Raw genomic sequence first — 18,915 nt, 5'->3', positions numbered from 1 at the left:
TTAAATATTCAATGTAATCTTCAGAGTTTTAAGCATTTCAGCTCTGTGGCTGAAGACCAGTCCCTAGGTAAGCACATTTTTCCTGCAACAAAATTTAAAGACCACACCATTACACTTCTAACCAATGTATCATCACCTGCAACTAGAGGGCTGTACTCCTCATGAGAGACAGTCACCCACTGTCAATCCTAACAACTGTAAGAAAATCATGAGGTTGCTCCACAGGATCAGGGTGCTGCTAATCAAGCATTGCATTTCACTCCTAAGTATGATATTCTTAAATGACCTGTGAGTTGCCTTCCTCTTCTCCCTCCCACACCAGCATACTCTCAAACAAAGGTACGAAGTCATGAAAAACTTGTGTTCTCACAGACCTAAAATACATCATTTATTTGACGGAGTAGGTCAGCTGAGTAGTACAGCACCAAGCAACCCTTGTTGTGCTTCATGTCTTTGGTACATGTTTTAAATTTATTTGCAAACACTTGAATGTCTACTGTTGCAGGTGACGGATTACTAAAAAAGAAGGTTTTATCAAATTTTGAGTTAAAATATAAACAGGTAGAAAAGAGTCTCTGACCAATGAGTACATATAAAGATCCTGAAATAAAGATAACTAAATATTGTTTAAACTTGGCAGTCATTGCTAATCATCATGTTACAATCATCAGTGAATTAATCTAATATATTAATAAGTCTCTAGTAATGCATGGAAATATGATAACCTGCTAAAGAATAAGAGACAGGAAAGGATTTTAAGAATTCTAAGGCATCCTTTCTGTCTTCTCATTTTCTACTGCACAGAAAGGACAGAGAATAAATGTTTCTGAACACTCACCTATCCAATTATGTAACTTCTAAAAATCACTTTTTCTCTCTTAAGCCAGTGCTAAAAAAAGGTTTATACCAGTTAAACATAATGATGACAGGTTTTGGTGCTACAGCATTTTAGCGTATGCCTGGTCAATGTATTCTATGAGATACTCTGGATAAATCTGCTGCTTCTCAAAGATGACAAAGATAGAAGGGTTTGAAAAGCTATTCACACAACTGTCATAGAAGCTGTATCTGTCCTTCATGGGAGGCCGAACATAGGAAGAATCACCAACAGTGAACTCCCCCACCAGCACCCGGGCCAGAAACATGATCTTGGTGCGCGAGCCTTCCCTGCAGTAGCTGTCAGAATAAGATGCATCCCTTGCAAAATAGCTTCCTGCAGAAGAGACACCACGACAGAGTTGATAAGACACCAAATTGTAGAAAAGGAAATGATACAATGTGAAAGCAAATTCATAAGCAAATCCATTAAGCAGTTCATGAACGGCCTTCCCAAAGCCTTCATATGTCCTGTATGTCCTTCTCAGTGAAAATGACCTACATGCTTGTTTTTCACAGCACACATACTAAAAAAGCCACACAAAAGTGATGTTTTAAATATCATATTCCTCAAGATTTCCTCTTGACCCTAGGTGTCCACCTTTCCCAATCTCATCTAACTTCCTCTCCTGACAGAGGCTACTATTACTGATTAGCACATTTCTGAGAGTTAGAAGGTATTTGATTGGACAGGTGGGTAGTCAGTCAGTCAGCTTGTCTATTCCCTTTGGTTTGTTGATCCTTTCCTGTACACAGGACAATGAAAAGGAATGTAATTTGCTATATATCCTATAACCAGGATGGCATTTGCTTACCTGGAAAAAAAAACAAACCCCCAAAAAACAAATAACGGCATGTTGCCTTCCTGTAGGAGCTTGAAGAAATTAGAACACAAGTAGGCCTGGACTCTAGCAAAATCATCCCTACAGCTGGCCCCTCCTATGCTTGTCTTCTTGCAAGGCCCTTCAGTATACCTTATCTCCAAATGATCATATTGCCAAACTCAACTGTGTGCTATGTTGTCCACATCAGCACAGAGACAAGCCCTAATGCTGCACAGTGTCCCAACTTTACAGCTCTGCAGTAACTATTGAGAATATTTCAGCAAGTCTAAGGTTAGTGAAGGAGCTGAAAAACAACCTTTGCCATAGACTGTCCCATGGAGGCCACAGATCCTCCAGTCAAAGTTTTGCTGACAGATGGCATCAATGTATTTTCTACTGGTCCCATGAAATAAAGATCGCTCATCCACAGCATTTCCACCATTGCTTTTCTGCATTTGTTCCTTCTGCCTGCAATAAGAAACAGTATATTTGCAGTTCCTTTGTGACTGAAGCCAGATAGGTTCTAGCCATACCAGCACTCAGAGACAATTTTAGACAAAGAGTATATTCTGACAATCCTTACATTAAGGCCTAAACTTTGGGCATACAGAGTACCTTGCTGTCTAGTTGTATACAAACATGCTTTCATTACACACAAATGCCTCCAGATATTTAATAATAAAAATGTTTTGTTTCGTTCACTGCCTATTGGGAGACAGGGAGGAACCCTGGCGTTACTTTTTTCTAAACAAAGGAGTTCACATTAAAGCTTTCCCTCAGTGGGTTTTCAATTTAGTTTTGAAGGCTGCTTCAGTTTTGACCAGCTACAAACCAGTGTTTGTGCCAGATGCAAGTGATTAGCAGCTTCAACTCTTCAGTGGAAGGCAGCTGTCCTGGACTGAGGCCTGGCAGAAGTCAGAACGATTTACTCAAGTTCAAGAATTCCTCCCACAGAGCTCAGCTGACTATTCAAAACTATGTTTTGACCGAGTTTTCTTTTTTTCAGTACCACTTTACCTACATGTTGATCCTGGCTAGGTATTTGGGGAGTGGAAGCAGATTCTTAAATGCAGCTGCATTTCAGGATTGCATGCATCTATCTTTAGCACATGGCTAACTGCAGAAACAACAAACTTCATGCACACATACCAGAACAGTATTTTACACATACCACTGATACAGCTCCCAGAGAGATGGGTTCTGAACTCTACGAATCCTTTTAATAACTGTTGTGGGCATTGTGCGTTGAAAGCCCACCTTGACTTTCTTATATTCTTCAGAAGAACTGTCAAGCTCAATCAGCTGTAAGGAAAAAGATTACAAAGCTACTCTCATCTTTTACTAAACTGTAACAAAGCCACCCTACCTACTGCACTAGTCAGACCTTTAAAGTCTTTTTTGTGAAGCAGAGGTATGAACAGTGAAAATACTCTTGGAAAGAAGGCAGATTAGAGATGCCCGATCTGTAAGTGAGCTTTTATCTAGGGTACATTAATTCCTGGTGTTTAAGACACACAGGTTGCTCTCTCACAGGACTTTAAAGGAGCTGTATGCTTCTGTGCACCCACCCAGCCCCTCTGAATATTAGGCCCAAGATGCATTTGCATGCATATATCAAACAGTACCTAAATACATAGAAGAAATGAGCAGATTAAAAAACCCCACATATACGGAGAATTTATGTTGCAGTAAATCAAAGAATACCTCTACAACCATGCTTTTTAGATCTTTATACTTCCTACAGCCAGTGAACATAAACTGCAATGCCTATTATGTTTTTTAATAAATTGAAAAGGCCAACCACTTGATCAACCATTTTAGGGAAGAGTAGGGACACACTTCCAAAAAAATCAGCTTCTTACATGCCTTGCCCTGAAAGCAAGCAAAATTTTCTAATTGCATATTTTCCTAAGGAAGATCGAGAACATCAATGTTTTTTTATTGAAACTTTCTTGAGGATTTGCATTTTGCAAGTCAGAAAGTTTCAATCTTCATGTAAGATCTTTTCTGTAGGTATAGTTACTGGAGTTGACAGAGGTGGTGGTGGAGGCAAGCAGGAAGCCAGCAAAGGTAAACCAATGCAGCTATTAACTGGGTGTGTTACAAAGGTAAACAAGTTCACTCCACTGGAGTTGTGGTACATTTTAACAAATGATGCCAGCCTGAATACTGCTGATTTCAGCAGTGCTCCATAGATGTGCAACAGTCTACTTACGCACAGCTCAGAGAATGGTTACCCTGAAGTTTAAAAGCTTCAGCACAGGCTGGACTTCAAAGCTATCTATCTTGGGCACCAGTAACAGTCTTGCTAATGCAGCCTAAGCTTCAGCCAAATTTGCCAAGTTACCAGACCCAAATTTATCAACACCTCTACATGTTACATAAGATACGTTCATCTACAAGGGCACAGAAACACTGAAGTTGTGACTGTAACAAACCTGTATGTGACAAAACTGATGGAGAGGAAAAAAAAAAAAAAAAAAAAAATCTCCACACCTTGAATCCCACTTCAGGGAGAGCAGATTTGTCCCAGTGAGATGGAATGCCCTTAAATTCTTCTACATATTTAGAGCTCCTGTACATTACGAGACATTACAAACAAGTAATTAAACGAACCATATCCCTACATTTTATGTACATATGATACTAAACATTTTTGCCAAATTTAGGGAGAATACAGGCAACTGAACATATTAAGAAATATTTCAAAATTGTCTTTCATTTCAGTGTATGGAAATATTTGTTCCAAATCATCACATCAAGACTTATGGCAGGAATTAAGATGTCAAATGAGATATACAAATAAAAGCTCTGCTACAGTAAGATAGATAAATAAAAATACATGCAGGATCCTATTAGTATGGCAGAAACAGGATAGATACAAACAACCCTCCCCTCTACTTCCACCCCAATTTTAATTAGTGTTTAGCAGCTCTTTTCTGTGGTGTTTAAGAAAAATTTCTCCCCTTAGAGACTGTCATCTTTTGCTCCACCTGTAAGGAATACTATTTTCCTCTCAGCTTGTCTGGTTGTTCATAGAAGAATTGTTTCTGAACTTTACTCAGCTTTGAAAATTACTGATCTCAGATGTCAGAAAAGCATTTTTACAGTATGCATAAACACTATTGCTTCTATCTGTATGAGCTGGCTCTATTAAGAGAGCTCCCTCTAATCAGCAGCTTCCTGCAACACTGATACATGTTGGATTATTTCCTATGCTTCCACACTTACTGTAGCCAAGCCCAAACTTCCTTCATCCCCAAGGTTCCAGAGTTGCTTGAAAATTGTTGGCCAGGCTGCAGTACTGCCCTGGCTAGACATTGTTGTAGGACAATGTCTACAACATGTATGTCCCTTCCCCATTCAATTTCTTTCACAATCCACTTAACAGCTACTTCTCCACCTTATTTACACCTTTGGAAGACACTCCATTCACAATGCACTAAATCCATCACCTCAGAATGAGCAGTTGCACTTTACCTGGCTCTTGTTTTTTCTACCTCTTCCGGAGACACAAATACAGGCCTTCTGCAAACCTCTCTCTTTGTTGAGTAGCGAAGGTTTTTCTGAATCATGTCTGGGGAAAAAACAAAAAACCCTGATCAATCAGAGAGATGTCTTAGAAAGCCTTCACACTGCAGCCACCAAGTTATTTTGTCAAAAATGTTGACAAAAAAGGGACCAAGACTTTTTTATAGCATCACAAAGGGAAGTCAAAGCAGGATGTGGAACCCACGGTCTGAGTAAATCAGTTTCAGTTTTAACTTTAAAAGGAATGATAGACACTGGTAGCTATTTTCCCTTCATTGTCCCGTCAGCCAGACTTAATCGAGAATCGTATAGTATCTACTTCTGCTCTGTGGACTGCATCCCCTCCTCAATTTGTAATCATGATACTGTTTTTCTACATGTAGTTATAGATTTCAAACAGTATAAATGCAACCTAACAGCTATCACAGGTCATTCATTTTTATTGACCACCAACAGAAAAGCAAGTCACAGCCATCTGAATTTTAGAGGTATTCTTTCTGGATCTTGGAACCTCTAGCTACTGCCACAGTATTGCAACTAAGAGTCAGTAGCAGCCAGGAAAATAGGCCCCATCTTTAGAGAGATACACTGGAAGAAGACAAACAAAACCACTTGCCACAACCAAGCCTAGAAACTGAGTTTTGGAAGACATCTACATGGCGTACATTTGCCTAAGTTACTAAAAAAGCCCAAACCTTAGAAAAGAGATTGATTTAGAATGCAATTTTCTTTTCTAAGCCAGACAAGTTTCCCCATCCTACAAAGATTACAACATAGCTTACAATTAAATCACAAGCAACTTATCACATGCCCTTTCTGCTTTTTTTCCCCTCCCATGAAGAATGAGATACTACTGAAAAGTTGGATCAAAGGCAACTACACCAAAATGACAGTCTAAGCAGGCCTATTCCCACCACCACTGCTCCCCACAGTTTTTGACAAGGATACCTGGAAAGGCAACAGCTCAGAAAGGACAGTGCCATCACAAATGGCTTAAATACCCTGAGCTCTTGGGAAACACATCTTTGTGTATACTTTGATATAGTTAAGATATTTCCTCAGCCTTTCCAGACTGGCAGAGCTATGAAAAGAAAATAACTACATAAATCTTGCATGGTAAAGATTATCTGGACTCTACAACTCGCCAAAGTATTAATTTTTCTGCAAGCCAGAGATTAAAGCAGACCAGAAGCTGGCTTATCAAGTCTTCCAGAAGTTTCTCACCATTTGTGCTGGCACATCAATGGCAATGTCACACCTGGACTTCCTGGCAGACATTTTGAAACCTAGCACAAGAACCTCTCAAAAAAGGTTTGGAGGAATAGAAACGCCACTTTGCTTCTGTGAACAGCTCTTATCCTGTGAACTTTGACAGAAGTTCTGTCTTTGTAAGCACTGCAGTTCAAAGTCCAAATTTCTTTCTCCTGTCTCCTGTAGCAATGTAATTTAAAAACCACAAAAGACCTGGGAGGGAAGGACAAAATAAAAAAAAACACCCAAAGCAAATGGAACCTACCTGCAAAATTGATTTCATATTCATGTCTTCCAGCTTTGAAGTTCAGTGTTGGAGAACATTTGCTTATATATGCTTTCTCCAGGTCTTCACTGGAGACAGTGGCGGCTACATGGTCAACATCCTGTCAGGCCAAAACCAGAGGGAAAAAAAAATATCTCCTGGTCTCTTAAATACAAGCGAGTTTAAAAACTAACAACTGTCATATGGTATGGTGGCTGAAACATGTACCAGCTTTTGGGCATGATAGTAGCTATCAGGCAAAAGCCATGTATTAAGCTGTTGAAACATCTCCCAAAACAAACAAGCAGTGTTATGAAGCCTAAGCTTATGCTGTGTATGCTATAAACACTACTACTGAGACCCCACATTCACCAACTAGACCTTAGCAAAGATGCACAGAGTACTACTGGAACCTCAGAAAAAGAAGTTTTAGTGAGCAGCGATGAAAAGAATGTATTAATGAGAGCCTATCTGACATGACTCACTGAAGAATTATCTGTCAATAATATTTGTGGCTCACCAGTGAGCACTCCCCTATCTGAACCAATCAAATTTCCAGAGAAGCCATCCCATTAGGCCTCTTAAGTCCATCTGTACAGTATGAGAGGGAAAGAGGAGGAGGAGGGTGATAAGCCAGAGGATATAAACAGCTGTGCACTTCTCAGTAGCTCTGCACTTTGAACACAGAGTTGAGAGTCTCCCCATTTCTCCACACTTACTTTTTTCCCATACTCCTGCCACAGGCCATACTCATCTTTCCAGTACCAGATCCATTCTGTTGTAAGAATGAAGTGAGGGGGTTTGGTCACAGAAGAGGCTGTAGAAAGACGTCTAACCTTTTCAAACCCACAAGACATATTCAGAAAAGAGATACGTGGCAAGACACTGCCAGTTTCAGCAACAACGTTTCCGATTCTATAAAGGATGAAAAAAAAAAAAAGACAGTTTGTGAAGCTTTACAGGTAGGTTCAGAAGCCCACCATAAATTTGCAAATTGGGTCATCATCACTCAAAAGCAGAACAGAAGCCTGCAGTTTCCATAACAATCCCAACTCTGGTTTGTGTTTGCGCATTTTTTGTATTACAGTGTTGCATCTCACAGTGGTTCCATGGGCGGTAACCATTATCAACTCATAAATTAGTGAGTTACACAAGTTGAACAGAAACAATGGAAAACATACACTGCCTTCTTCTTGCTAAACAACTATATTATAAAAAGAACAGTGTTGTAATTTAAGGATGGCTTCAAATAACCTTTAAAGTAACATAAGAGGGCTAGGTAAATTCTCCAGCACGAGACACAGCATGCTGGTACGAGACTCTTTCAATACCCTCTTTGTGCTACGTAACAATTTCCAAACCATTAATGGCATTTCCATATTCTTAATGTTCTTTGCACCCCAGAGTATCTCTCACCTCAGGCACACAAGGTATTCTACCAGTTCCACAATATGAACTTGGGAAAAGGGAGCAGGAGGGGCAAATCCTTTCCAAACCTTTCCATACTTCTCTTTCACCTTTGGAGCTGGAGGTTATTTCTAATCATGGGGTCAAGCTGTGTATTGACAAGCTTAACCAAAGAGATTCCCACAAGTGATAAAAATCACCATTCTCTGCAGTTTTCCAGCCATTCTTAGTGAGCATTAGCAATAGTAGGAAGTATTTATACTTTTACAATCACATAACTGTTATGGATTGACCCTGGCCAGCAACCAAGTATCTACGCAGCTACTTGCTCACTCCTCCTCCCTTCCCAGGCACAACAGAGGGTAGAAAATAGGAAGGGCAAAAGCAAGAAAAGTTGTGGGTCAATATAAAGGTAGTTCAATAAGTTAAGAAGGGGGTACACATGAATAAACAAATAAAGCAAATTGCTCACACCTCCCAAGGCAGTGTAATGCCTAGCCAGCCTCCAAACAGCAGCTACCTCAGTTAAAAAAAAAAACAAACACCTCTCTTCCTCTGCCTCAGGTTTTACTGCTGGACATGACGTTGCAGGGTATGGAGATCACTTTGGTCAGTTCAAGTTAGCTGTCCTGGCTGATCTTCTCCCAAACTCTTGCCTGCCTCCAGCCTACCCACTGCAAAGGAGCAGGTCAGAGCAAGAAAAAGAGAAAGCCTTGACTCTGGGCAAATACTGCTCAGCAATCCCTAAACCACCAGTGCACCATCAGCACCGTTTTATTCACAAACCCAGAACACGGCACTTCAGGGGCTGAAAGATAACTCCATCCCAGCCAAACTCAGTATGGTAACTAGAGTGTTCTATATGGACTCCAGGCCTAAGTCACAACGGATCTCGCAAAAACAGTAGATAAGGAAAGTGAGATCAGCAGAATACCAAATCAAGATACTTATGCAATAGTATGCAATAGAATCATAGCAATTTATAGCCACTAAGGGCCTGCTCCAATATAGCAAACTCCAAATATTATTAAATTTTATGAGTTAATACCCAGTGTAAGCGGGCTCACAGTATGCTTCTTCTATATCTTCCATATTCTTCAAGTCTTTCCAGATCTTACCATCAGATACCTGCCATCTATATGGCAAGTGAAAATGGGTTCTGATACACTTGTCTACAAAAAAAAAAAAAAAAAAGAAGTAAGAGATGCATTAGTTTTACAGGTTATGAGAAAAACGCCAACATTTCAGGGATGTACATACAGCTGGTGAGAGTATCAAATGCATGACTATGGAAAGTGTTCAACTATGGAATCTTTACAAGCAACAGTTCAGTATTTTTCAACATGAACACTCAAAACTTAATTTTTGATCTTAGACACAAGTTTATTCTCTATACGTTACAGATTCTTTTTGCGCAACAAAATTGCTAGCAGGAGCTGTGATGAAGGACTACCCTGTGTCCTCTGTTTCAGAGATAAAAATTTACAATGAGTTGAGATCACAAGCTTATATGAGGCTACTATTTCATATACAGATTAACAGTGTAGACGCAAACATCTGTGCTTAACCACTTAATCCTGAAGTGGTACTACTGAGATAAAAAGAAGTAAAAACACAAACAGTGCTTAGTTTAAGGATAGAAGGAGAAGGACTGACATGGTTTAACCCCAGCTGGCAACTAAGTACCACAAAGCTGCTCAGTCACCTCTGGTTCCCCCAGTGGGATGGGGAAGAGGAACTGGAAAAAGATAAAACCTGTGGGTTGAGATCAGAACAGTTTAATAATTGAAATTAAGAAAATAAAAATAATGGAGGATAACAAAAAGAGAGAAAGGAATAAAGCCCAAGACACACAAGTGATGCACAACACAATTGCTCACCACTCACTGACCAGTGCCCAGACCATCCCCAGGCAGCGATCAGCCCCTCCCAGCCAGCTCCCCCCATTCATATACTGAGCATGAAGCTGTATGGTATGGAACATTCCTCTGGACAGGTTGGGTCAGGTGTCCTGTCTCTGCTCCCACCTGGCTTTTTGTGAACTAGCAGAAACTAGAAACTGACAAGTCCTTGAATCAGGATAAGCACTGCTTAGCAACAACTAAAACTGCTGTGCATTTTCAGCATTGTTCTCAAACTAAAGACAAAACACAGCATTGTACCAGCTACTAGGAAGGAAATTAACTCTATCCCAGCTGAAATCAGGGCAGTATCCACCCCATATTGTACATCATTTACGGCATGCCCAGTCTCACACTTTCCAATACATCCCAGTTAGCCACCATCTACTTTTCTGTCTTTGGACATATATATGCATACACATAGGTATCATTCCCTTAGTTTAAAGTCCTTTACCCTTCAAGAAGGCTCTAAGGGTCCAGGTCTCAACAGGAACAAGAGCAGTGGTAGTAGTGACCAAGGTATCACAAGTATTACTCAGAAATCTTTAAAAGAGTCAGGGTGCCATCACTTCTCAGTAAGAGTGAAGATCACACCACCAGTACACATATGCATAAACTTAAGACTGGCTTTCATGGTAGAACAGACAAAATTACAGGGAAAGTCAAGGAGACTGCACCACGCAGTTCATATGAGAAGGTGTGTGGTACATCAGGGAGCTACTACAGGTCAAGACCATCAAGAAGGAAAAGGATGACAAAAAGACAAGAAAGTTGGCACAGCAACCTTTTTCCTAGGTAAGTGGGAACATTTTGAAAGGGAGATGGCTCAAACAAATGGAACAGAGAGAGAAGAAACAAGGATAAACGTAGAATTCAGACTATCTTTTGTAGCTGTTCAGAGATAGGACTCCTATCATTCAGCAATCCCTTAGGTGAACACAGGTGGATATTACAAATTTCAGGGTAGAACAAAATAGCTCCTTTGTTTGGTAGAGCCAGCAGGTCAAGCACTTTCCTATTAGCATTCAAGATTTTGCTAAGATTTAACTAAAAATAAGCTCTGAAGTTTACCTTTTCTGTGAAAGATGTCTATCACTTCCTCTTAAGAGAAAAGGAAAATAGACTGGACTTGCTACAATCACAACCTACCTTTAAAGCCACAACCTCTGTACAGATGATATAAACAAATCTGTTCCAATTCATCATCATTTGTAGTTGAAGACTCTCGGCTAGAGCTGTGTTTTCTCTCTAGAGGGGGAAATTATAAGCCTTATTAATACACTGTTTCAACAAGCCCTCTTTAAAGTGCACCTATAGGTAGGGAAAATAACTAAAACCAGTGTTTATATAACTACATATCTGCATTCAGCTCCAGAAAGACACTGAAGTCTTTGATAACTTTGTATACTCAAAAGTCCTATCCCTTTATCCATCCTTTCTGACCTTGACTTTTCTGTAACTGCTACATTTCTCACAGTTTTTAGCTTTCACCACAAAATAAAAATAGAATCCAATGCTTTTACACTTCTAGATATACTTGAGTTAAACATGCATTTCACATCCCTGTTCACACTGGCGGCTATAAAATCTAAAGTCTCAAAATGTGGTATTTCCATAAATTAAAAACACGCCTAAGGCAACCAAGAAGCGAAGAAGCAACTTTAGGAGAACAGCAGAGATGAACACACACACACACTTGGATTTTTCATTCTGTTATCTTTCTGTTTCTTGCTAAATTATACTTAACTTACAATCCTAAATAACTTCAAAAGAAAAGAACAAAATATTACATCTCTGAGAAGTAGCTGGGATAGTGCTGTCTGTGAATTCCTGTGCTAAGCAATCATGACATTAAAGAAAAAAATAATAAAATAGTTTAGAATCACACATGTAAATGCCACCCCTATTCTTTAACAGTTCTCTACCTTTATTTTTTTTTTTTAACCACAAAAAGATCTCCCTATTTCCAGTTCCCAATATGCTTGTCTAACCTCAGATTTATGATTTTTAGAAACACCAAGCACTTTACTTCTCAGGAACCCATACGTCTTGAATTCACTTGTCAAGACAGATCTCTGTCAAGGTCCCTCCTTAAAGACACATCAAGATGTGAATTCAGTTTTCTTTTTCTTTATGACATCTGTGAGAATGTTACATTGACTATAGCAACTCTTCTGACGTTTTCAAAAGACGGTATCATTTACCTTTGAATGGTGAAGACATGTTATCTTCCATGTCATACATGTTCCCATTGCCATTTTTTATGTCATACATATTCCTATAAATGGAGGGTAGTTGCTTAATAATGTCACAGCTCAGTCCGTGTCTCTCCAGTTTATCATAAGATTCCGACTGTAATAAATCATGGGATCGCTTGCAGCTGCTGCCAAATCTACACTGTCCCCGGAAATAGTATTGGCAAACATGCAGTTTGGTGCAGATCTTTTTATAGGTACAAGATCCATAAGGTCCATCACCTTTGTTATAATGCAAGCAGACCTTGAGCAAAATAAAAAATAAAAAAAAAATAAAAATTAAAGGTCAAAGTGGATTTTATGGTGTCACTACCCAAACTCTTTGGTTTTCTAGTTTTGGAATAGTGAACTTTTTTGACCTGAATTTGGTGACGTTCCAGATCTGACTACGATGGAGTTAACTTTCTTCATAGCAGACCATACCACCCTATGTTTTGGATTTGTGACTAAACCAGTGTTGATAACACACCAATACTTCAGATAGTGCTGAGCACTGCTTGCCCAGTGTGGAGGCTTTCTCTTTTTCTCCACTCTGGCCTCTCCAGATTAGGTAGGCTGGGGGTAGACAAGAAGCTGAGAGAGGACACAGCTGGGACAGCTAACTCGTTCTGGTTTATCCCAGCAAGCAGCCAGGTTAAAACTCATAGATTCAGAAAAGGAAGCGACAATAATAATGATAAAAGAATATACAAAACATGTGACGCACAATGCAATTGCTCACCATCCGCTGACCAATGCTCAGCCCGTCTCTGAGCAGTGGGCTGCCACCCCCTGACCAACTCCCCCCCCAGTTTTGTTGTTCAGCACAACATCCTATGGTATGGAATATCCCTTTGGACAGACTGGGTTAGTTGTCCCAGCTGTGTCCCCTCCCAGCTCATTGTGTACCGCCAGCCTCTTCACTGGCAGAGCATGAGAAACTTGGAAAGTCCTTGACTCTGGCTAAGCGCTGATTAGCAACAACCAAAACATCAGTGTGTTATCAGCATTGTCCTGACACTAAATCCAAACACAGCACTGTACCAGCCACTAGGAAGAAATTTAACCCTATCCTAGCTGAAACCAGGACACAGTCCAAGTGGCCAAAGGGATATTCCACACCACAGAATATCATACTCCAAAATAAATTAAAAAAAGAAGGGAGGGTGCTGCTGTTTCTTCCATTTCTTCTTAGAAAGTGGCCCTCACTCAGGCACTTACTGCACATCAGTCTGCTTCTGGAACATAGTATCTGAAGGGGGCCTATAGGGATGCTGGGGAGGGACTCTTCATTAGAGACTGTAGTGATAGGACAAGGGGTAACGGGTTAAAACTGAAACAGGGGAAGTTTAGATTGGATATAAGGAGGAAATTCTTTCCTGTTAGGGTGGTAAGGCACTGGAACAGATTGCCCAGGGAAGTTGTGAATGCTCCATTCCTGCCAGTGTTCAAGGCCAGGTTGGACGAGGCCTCGGGTGATACGGTTTAGCGTAAGGTGTCCCTGCCCATGGCAGGGGGGCTGGAACTAGATGATCTTAAGGTCCTTTCCAACCCTAACTATTCTATGATTCTATGATTCTATGGTGACTTTGCAACACTTGTTTTGTCCTCACTTTCCTACACTTGCTAAAACGTCTTTATCTCCATTAACAGATTTTGTCACTTTTTGTTCTTGCGTTCTCTCACCTGCTTTGCTAGGGGCAGGTGAGATGGGAGCAAGTGAGGAGGCTGTGCAAATGCTCAGCTGCCAGACAGGATCAACCCACCACAGTCGCAAACAAAGGCTACACATTTAAAGTTTTAGACTTGCATTATGCAAACAAAATTGACACCTAACCATCTTCATCTAGTATCAAGCCTCTTCCACTTTGCGATACTCACTGAAACACAAGGCCAAGAAAATCACCATATTACTCACCTCAGGTAAGAGGGAAGGATCATTCTGAAGCAGAAGCTGACGAAGTTCATCACTATTTAAACTCTCAAGTCCATACTGTTTTAGAACCAAGAGATTGTGGTTCGAGTGGAAATTGTGAACAAACCTGCATTCCTTCCTACAAGTGAAAAAACCCAAGTACAAAACAAGTGTAACAGACTAGCACTATTTTGCTACCCCATCGGCATTACACTACAGAGTTTAAAAAGCACACCAAAATAGCTAGTTTCTGAAAAAAATCGGTATTGCTCCTTGATAAAACAATTATGTGATTTGCTAAGCAGATTACATAATTGCTATGAGGCTAACTGCCACGCTATTTCTGATTTACAGTCATTATAGCATTAGCATAGTCTAACAATACTGGCATTTCTGACCTGCAGCTCATAACTATGGGTAAGGAAGACACCAAAACGTCCCAGTAGCACCCCCTCCCATCCAAATCAAATCGACAACCACTCCCCACCTTCACCACGCAGCACAAAGTGCTCAGATCTCGGCGTGTGCGGGGAGGGGAGGCCTAAGCTTTCCCTCTCAGTCACGGAAGGATGGGGTGAGAGCATCAGAGACAGGGTTGTGAGCTGCGGAGGAAGCGTTGTAACCTGTGAAGCGTTAAAGCCTGTGTAACAACCCCCTATGCCTCTAATCCTTTGGGGGAACGGGGAGGGGAAGTGGGGTAAAAAAGGAGCATTTCCAACACGGGAAGAGCAGAGGGGCCTTTCTTCACTGAAGGAGTCACACTCTGCCGAAGGCTGAGCCTCCCACAGGCAGAGGCCCCCGAAACAAGCCGGTGCCCAGCACAAGCTCCCAGCCCACAGCTAGAGATGGAGGCGGCCGCAGCCACTCCCCCGCGCTGTGCCACGACGACTCGTTAAAGTAACATTCTTTTCTCTAAACCACTTCCTTCTCCCACAGCCGCGTTCGATGACGACTACCACCGGCAACAGGGCGGCCAATACAGGCGCCCAGCTCCACTCTCCACCGCAGGGCATACGCGGCTTCACTTCGCGGCCCCCCGACGCTAGACGAAGCCCCGGCCCCTACAGGGAAGGAAAGCTGCCGAGGCCAGATGAAAACGGGCCGCGCAGTCTTCAACGGCGCCCGGGAGCAAGGAGCCGCACACAGCCTCCCCAGCAGGGGCAAATGTCCCCCGCCTGCCCTGTGCCCCGGCAGCACAGCGCGGGTCCCGGCCACAGCCCCTGACGGAACAGCGGCGATGGAGGCCGCCCCTACCTCTCGTACTCGTTGCGGCAGAACCCCTTCAGGTGGTACTTGCAGAGATGCAGCCGCCCGCACTGCCCATCGCAGCCCGCACCGTGCTCCTGGCACAGCCGTACGGGGCTGGTGGCCAACACCACCACCTCTGTCCCAGATCCCGCTGCTGCAGCTGCCGCTGGCGCTGCCGCCGCCTCGCTGGGCCGCTGCACTAGCGTGAACTGCTGCGTATCCTGCAGCACCAGAGCCAGCTGCTTCGCCGAGGGCCGGCCTGGCAGCCGCCGCTGGAGCTCGCCCTGCTCCAGGCAGCCGCCACTGGCGCACAGCAACTGCAGTGCTTGAGTAGCGAGTGCCATGGCCACAGCGAAGCCGCCTTCCCCACCTGGACGTGTGCGGGTCGCAGGCAGCCCCACCCCGGACGCTCCGCCCGCCGGAGGCTGGGAAATGAAACCAGCGGCGGGGGACAGCCGTTCCAGGAAGCGGCAGAGCCAGAGTGGTCTCTGCAATGCTGAGGCCGTGCTGTGTTCCCTTTGGCTTGCTTTTTGCAGCCCCAGGATCTCCGGAGCTGTAGGCTTTGTAGCTCTCTGAACCCTTACCCTAACCCTAATTTGAATGGCTTCTTGAAGCTGAGGTTCTCCAGCAGAACGGGTGTCCCAGATGAAAAAGGTGATAAAGGAGCAATGTCGGTGCAATGCTGTGCTCCCCTTGGCATATGTTTGGCAGCCTCAGTATGGGTTCATGAAAGACACATGCTGCTTGACCAGCCTGATCTCCTACAACGAGGTGACCCACCTGGCTGATGAGGGAAAGGCTGTCGACATTGTCTATTTCGACTTTAGTAAAGCATTTGACACTGTCCCCCACAGTGTCCATCTGGAGAAATTGGCTGCTCATGGCCTGGATAGGAGGACTGTTCTCTGGGTAAAAAACTGACCGGATGGTCGAGCCCAAAGAGTGGTGGTAAATGGTGTCACATCTATTTGGCAACCAGTCACTAGTGGTGTCCCTCAGGGATCAGTTAGAGCCAGTGTTGTTTAGTATTTTCACTGATGATCTGGATGAGGGAATCGAGTGCACCCTCAGAAAGTCTGCAGACAACACCAAGTTGGGTGGGAGTGTCAATCTGCTGGAGAGTTGGCAGGTTCTGCAGAGGAATCTGGGCAGGCTGGATTGGTGGGCTGTGACCAGTGGTATGAGGTTGGACAAGGCAAAGTGCTGGGTGTATTGGTTAACAGCCAGCTGAATATAAGCCAGCTTGTGCCCAGGCAGCCAAGAAGCCAAATGGCATCCTGGCCTTTATCAGCAATAGTGAGGCCAGCAGGGCTAGGACAGTGATCATCCCCCTGTAGTGGGCACTGGTGAGGCTGCAGCTCAAATACTGTGTTTAGTTATGGGCCCCTCACTACAAGAGAGACACTGAAGTGTTGGAGCAGGTCCAGGGAAAAGCAATGAAGCTGGTGAAAGGTCTGGAGCACAAGTCTGATGAGGAGTTGCTGAGAGACTTGGGCTTGTTTAGTCTGGATAAGAGAAGGCTCAGGGGGGGCCTTATCGCTCTCTACAACTGCCTGAAAGGAGGCTCTAATGAGGTGGTTGTGGGTCTCTTCTCCAAAGTAACAAGTGATAGGACAAGAGGAAATGGCCTCAAGCCATTGGGTATTAGGAAAAATGTCTTCACCGAAAGGGTGGTCAGGTATTGGAACAGGCTGCCCAGGGAAGTGTTGGAGTCACCCTCCCTGGAAGTGTTCAAATGAGGCCTTCAGTGACATGGTTTAGTGGTGGTCTTGGCAGTCCTGGGATAATGGTTGGAGTTGGTCTTAAAAGTCTTTTCCAACCCAGTTGATTCTATGATTCTATGAAGTAATTCTATGGCGTGGGCTGTCTCTGTCCTCCTTTGTTCTGAAGACAGTCTTTCCTTAAGAGGCGCAAGATATGAGTGCATCAAATGTGGCTTTTCAATACATTTTTTCAATAAAATATTTATTATTTTGTCTTCTGTTTCTTTCCTAATAATCCCTACTGTTTGAATTTGTTGATTGCTTTTGAGGTTGGAGTGTCACAGTTCTCTTGGATATCTCAATTTTACAGGACAATGCACTCTGTAAATTGAACTTTATGAGCTCATTAGGAAAGAAGACAAGCATGTCAAAGAAGGGCTCAGGCCCCTTTTGTACAGACTTCTCTAAAATGTGAATTCACTACTCATCACTTCATTCATTCATGAAGTTTCTGACTCGCCGGTTCTCTAGCTCATAACTCATAACTTGTGTACCTATGAGCAGTTACCTAGCCAAGGGTGGCAGTGCTCATTCTTCCTTCTCTGTCACAGTGTGGGCATCCCTTGAATCACACCAGGAAGCACAAAAGCCCCATCAGTCTGGCTGCTGCTGGATTAGCTTCAAAAGCTTTTTGAATTAGCTGATAGTATTACCATAAAATTGGATCAGAGAAACCATGTAAGACTCAATTTGGAGTTTTAGAAAACAGCATTCTTTATTGCAGCACTGGGTGCACATATTAATAATTTTGCAAAGGTGACCACACCCTTTACTTGCCAGCAGCAGCTGTATATTCAGTATACTCGTGCATATTTACAGTGTTTCCAGGAAATTCTTTACATATGCATGAGACATCTGGGAACTAATTATACTGTTTGCATCCTAATTATGCATGCGCTTTCTTGCTGCATGGGGGTCTCTGCTGGTCGCGGATAGTCTTCCTCACTGTGTTTACCAAATGACTTCTCTGCCTGTGCACGCTCGCAAGGTCCTAGTGCTGAGTTATCAGTTGATATGCCCTTGCTTCTTTTCTGTTCCACATCAGGAGCCACTCTGCTATCTTGAAGGCCAGCATCTGTGGTCTTATTTACTGTCTTCTTAGTGGTTATCATTCCTGTGACATTCCTTCCTCCATCAGCTGAACATTCTTTTCTCTCTGCGTGTTAGCAAGTTAGAACAGTTTGCTGCTATGTAAAGACACACACACTATTGTTAGTTTAAACGTCCAGTTTGAGCCTACAGTAGCATTTAAACCTTCCAGCCTGTAAGTTTGGTCTGCACCATTTCCGTAAGTTAGTGGATGTTGTGGTTTAACCCCAGTTACCAGCTAAGTACCATGCAGATGTTTGCTCACTCCCCCCACGCCAGCTGGGTGTGGGGATGAGAATCGGCAAAAAGGCAAAACGTGTGGGCTGAAATAAAAACAGGTTAGCAATTAAAATGGACTATATTATCATTGTTATTGTTATTATTAATAATAATAATATTTTGCTAATCTTAATATTATTATTGAAAGGGGGATAACAGAGAGAGGAATAAAATCCAGGAAGTACAAGTGATGCACAATACAATTGCTCACCACCTGCAGACCAGTGCCCAGCCCTACCTGAGCAGGAATCAACCCCTCCCAGCCAACTCTCCCCAGTTTATGTACTGAGCATGATATTTGATGGTGTGGAATACCACTTTGGCTAGCTCTG

At 42.7% G+C, this 18,915-nt stretch overlaps 1 protein-coding gene across 1 annotated transcript; it reads right to left on the bottom strand.

Annotated features, from left to right (window-relative positions):
- Positions 1 to 761: 761 nt before the first annotated feature.
- LOC134162507 (protein mono-ADP-ribosyltransferase PARP12-like) lies at positions 762 to 15,857 on the bottom strand. The gene is made up of 12 exons (XM_062616384.1): positions 15,459 to 15,857; positions 14,208 to 14,343; positions 12,260 to 12,554; positions 11,205 to 11,303; positions 9,203 to 9,326; positions 7,467 to 7,662; positions 6,748 to 6,868; positions 5,181 to 5,277; positions 4,197 to 4,275; positions 2,872 to 3,002; positions 2,017 to 2,168; positions 762 to 1,213 (listed from the first exon to the last, which is right to left on the bottom strand). Exons 1-12 carry the CDS (start codon positions 15,794 to 15,796, stop codon positions 939 to 941), a joined length of 2,043 nt encoding a protein of 680 aa, XP_062472368.1. The 5' UTR covers positions 15,797 to 15,857; the 3' UTR covers positions 762 to 938.
- Positions 15,858 to 18,915: the final 3,058 nt, after the last annotated feature.

Source organism: Pezoporus occidentalis, unplaced genomic scaffold (assembly GCF_034315485.1).
Source record: "Pezoporus occidentalis ecotype Australia unplaced genomic scaffold, CSIRO_AGI_Poc_V1 ctg19, whole genome shotgun sequence".
In the NCBI taxonomy this organism is placed as follows: Eukaryota; Metazoa; Chordata; class Aves; order Psittaciformes; family Psittacidae; genus Pezoporus; species Pezoporus occidentalis.
The sequence above is the reverse complement of the archived record's forward strand: the minus strand, read 5'-3'. Positions and strand labels throughout refer to the sequence as shown.

Bases quoted from the DNA above. Each gene is read 5' to 3' on its own strand.
- LOC134162507 (XM_062616384.1), bottom strand. From the start codon at position 15,796: ATGGCACTCGCTACTCAAGCACTGCAGTTGCTGTGCGCCAGTGGCGGC. The intron at 9,327-11,204 runs GTAGGTTGTGAT...TTTTTTTTGTAG, and splicing joins CAGAGGTTGTGGCTTTAAAG to ACAAGTGTATCAGAACCCAT. The intron at 4,276-5,180 runs GTAAAGTGCAAC...CGTAATGTACAG, and splicing joins GTAGAAAAAACAAGAGCCAG to GAGCTCTAAATATGTAGAAG.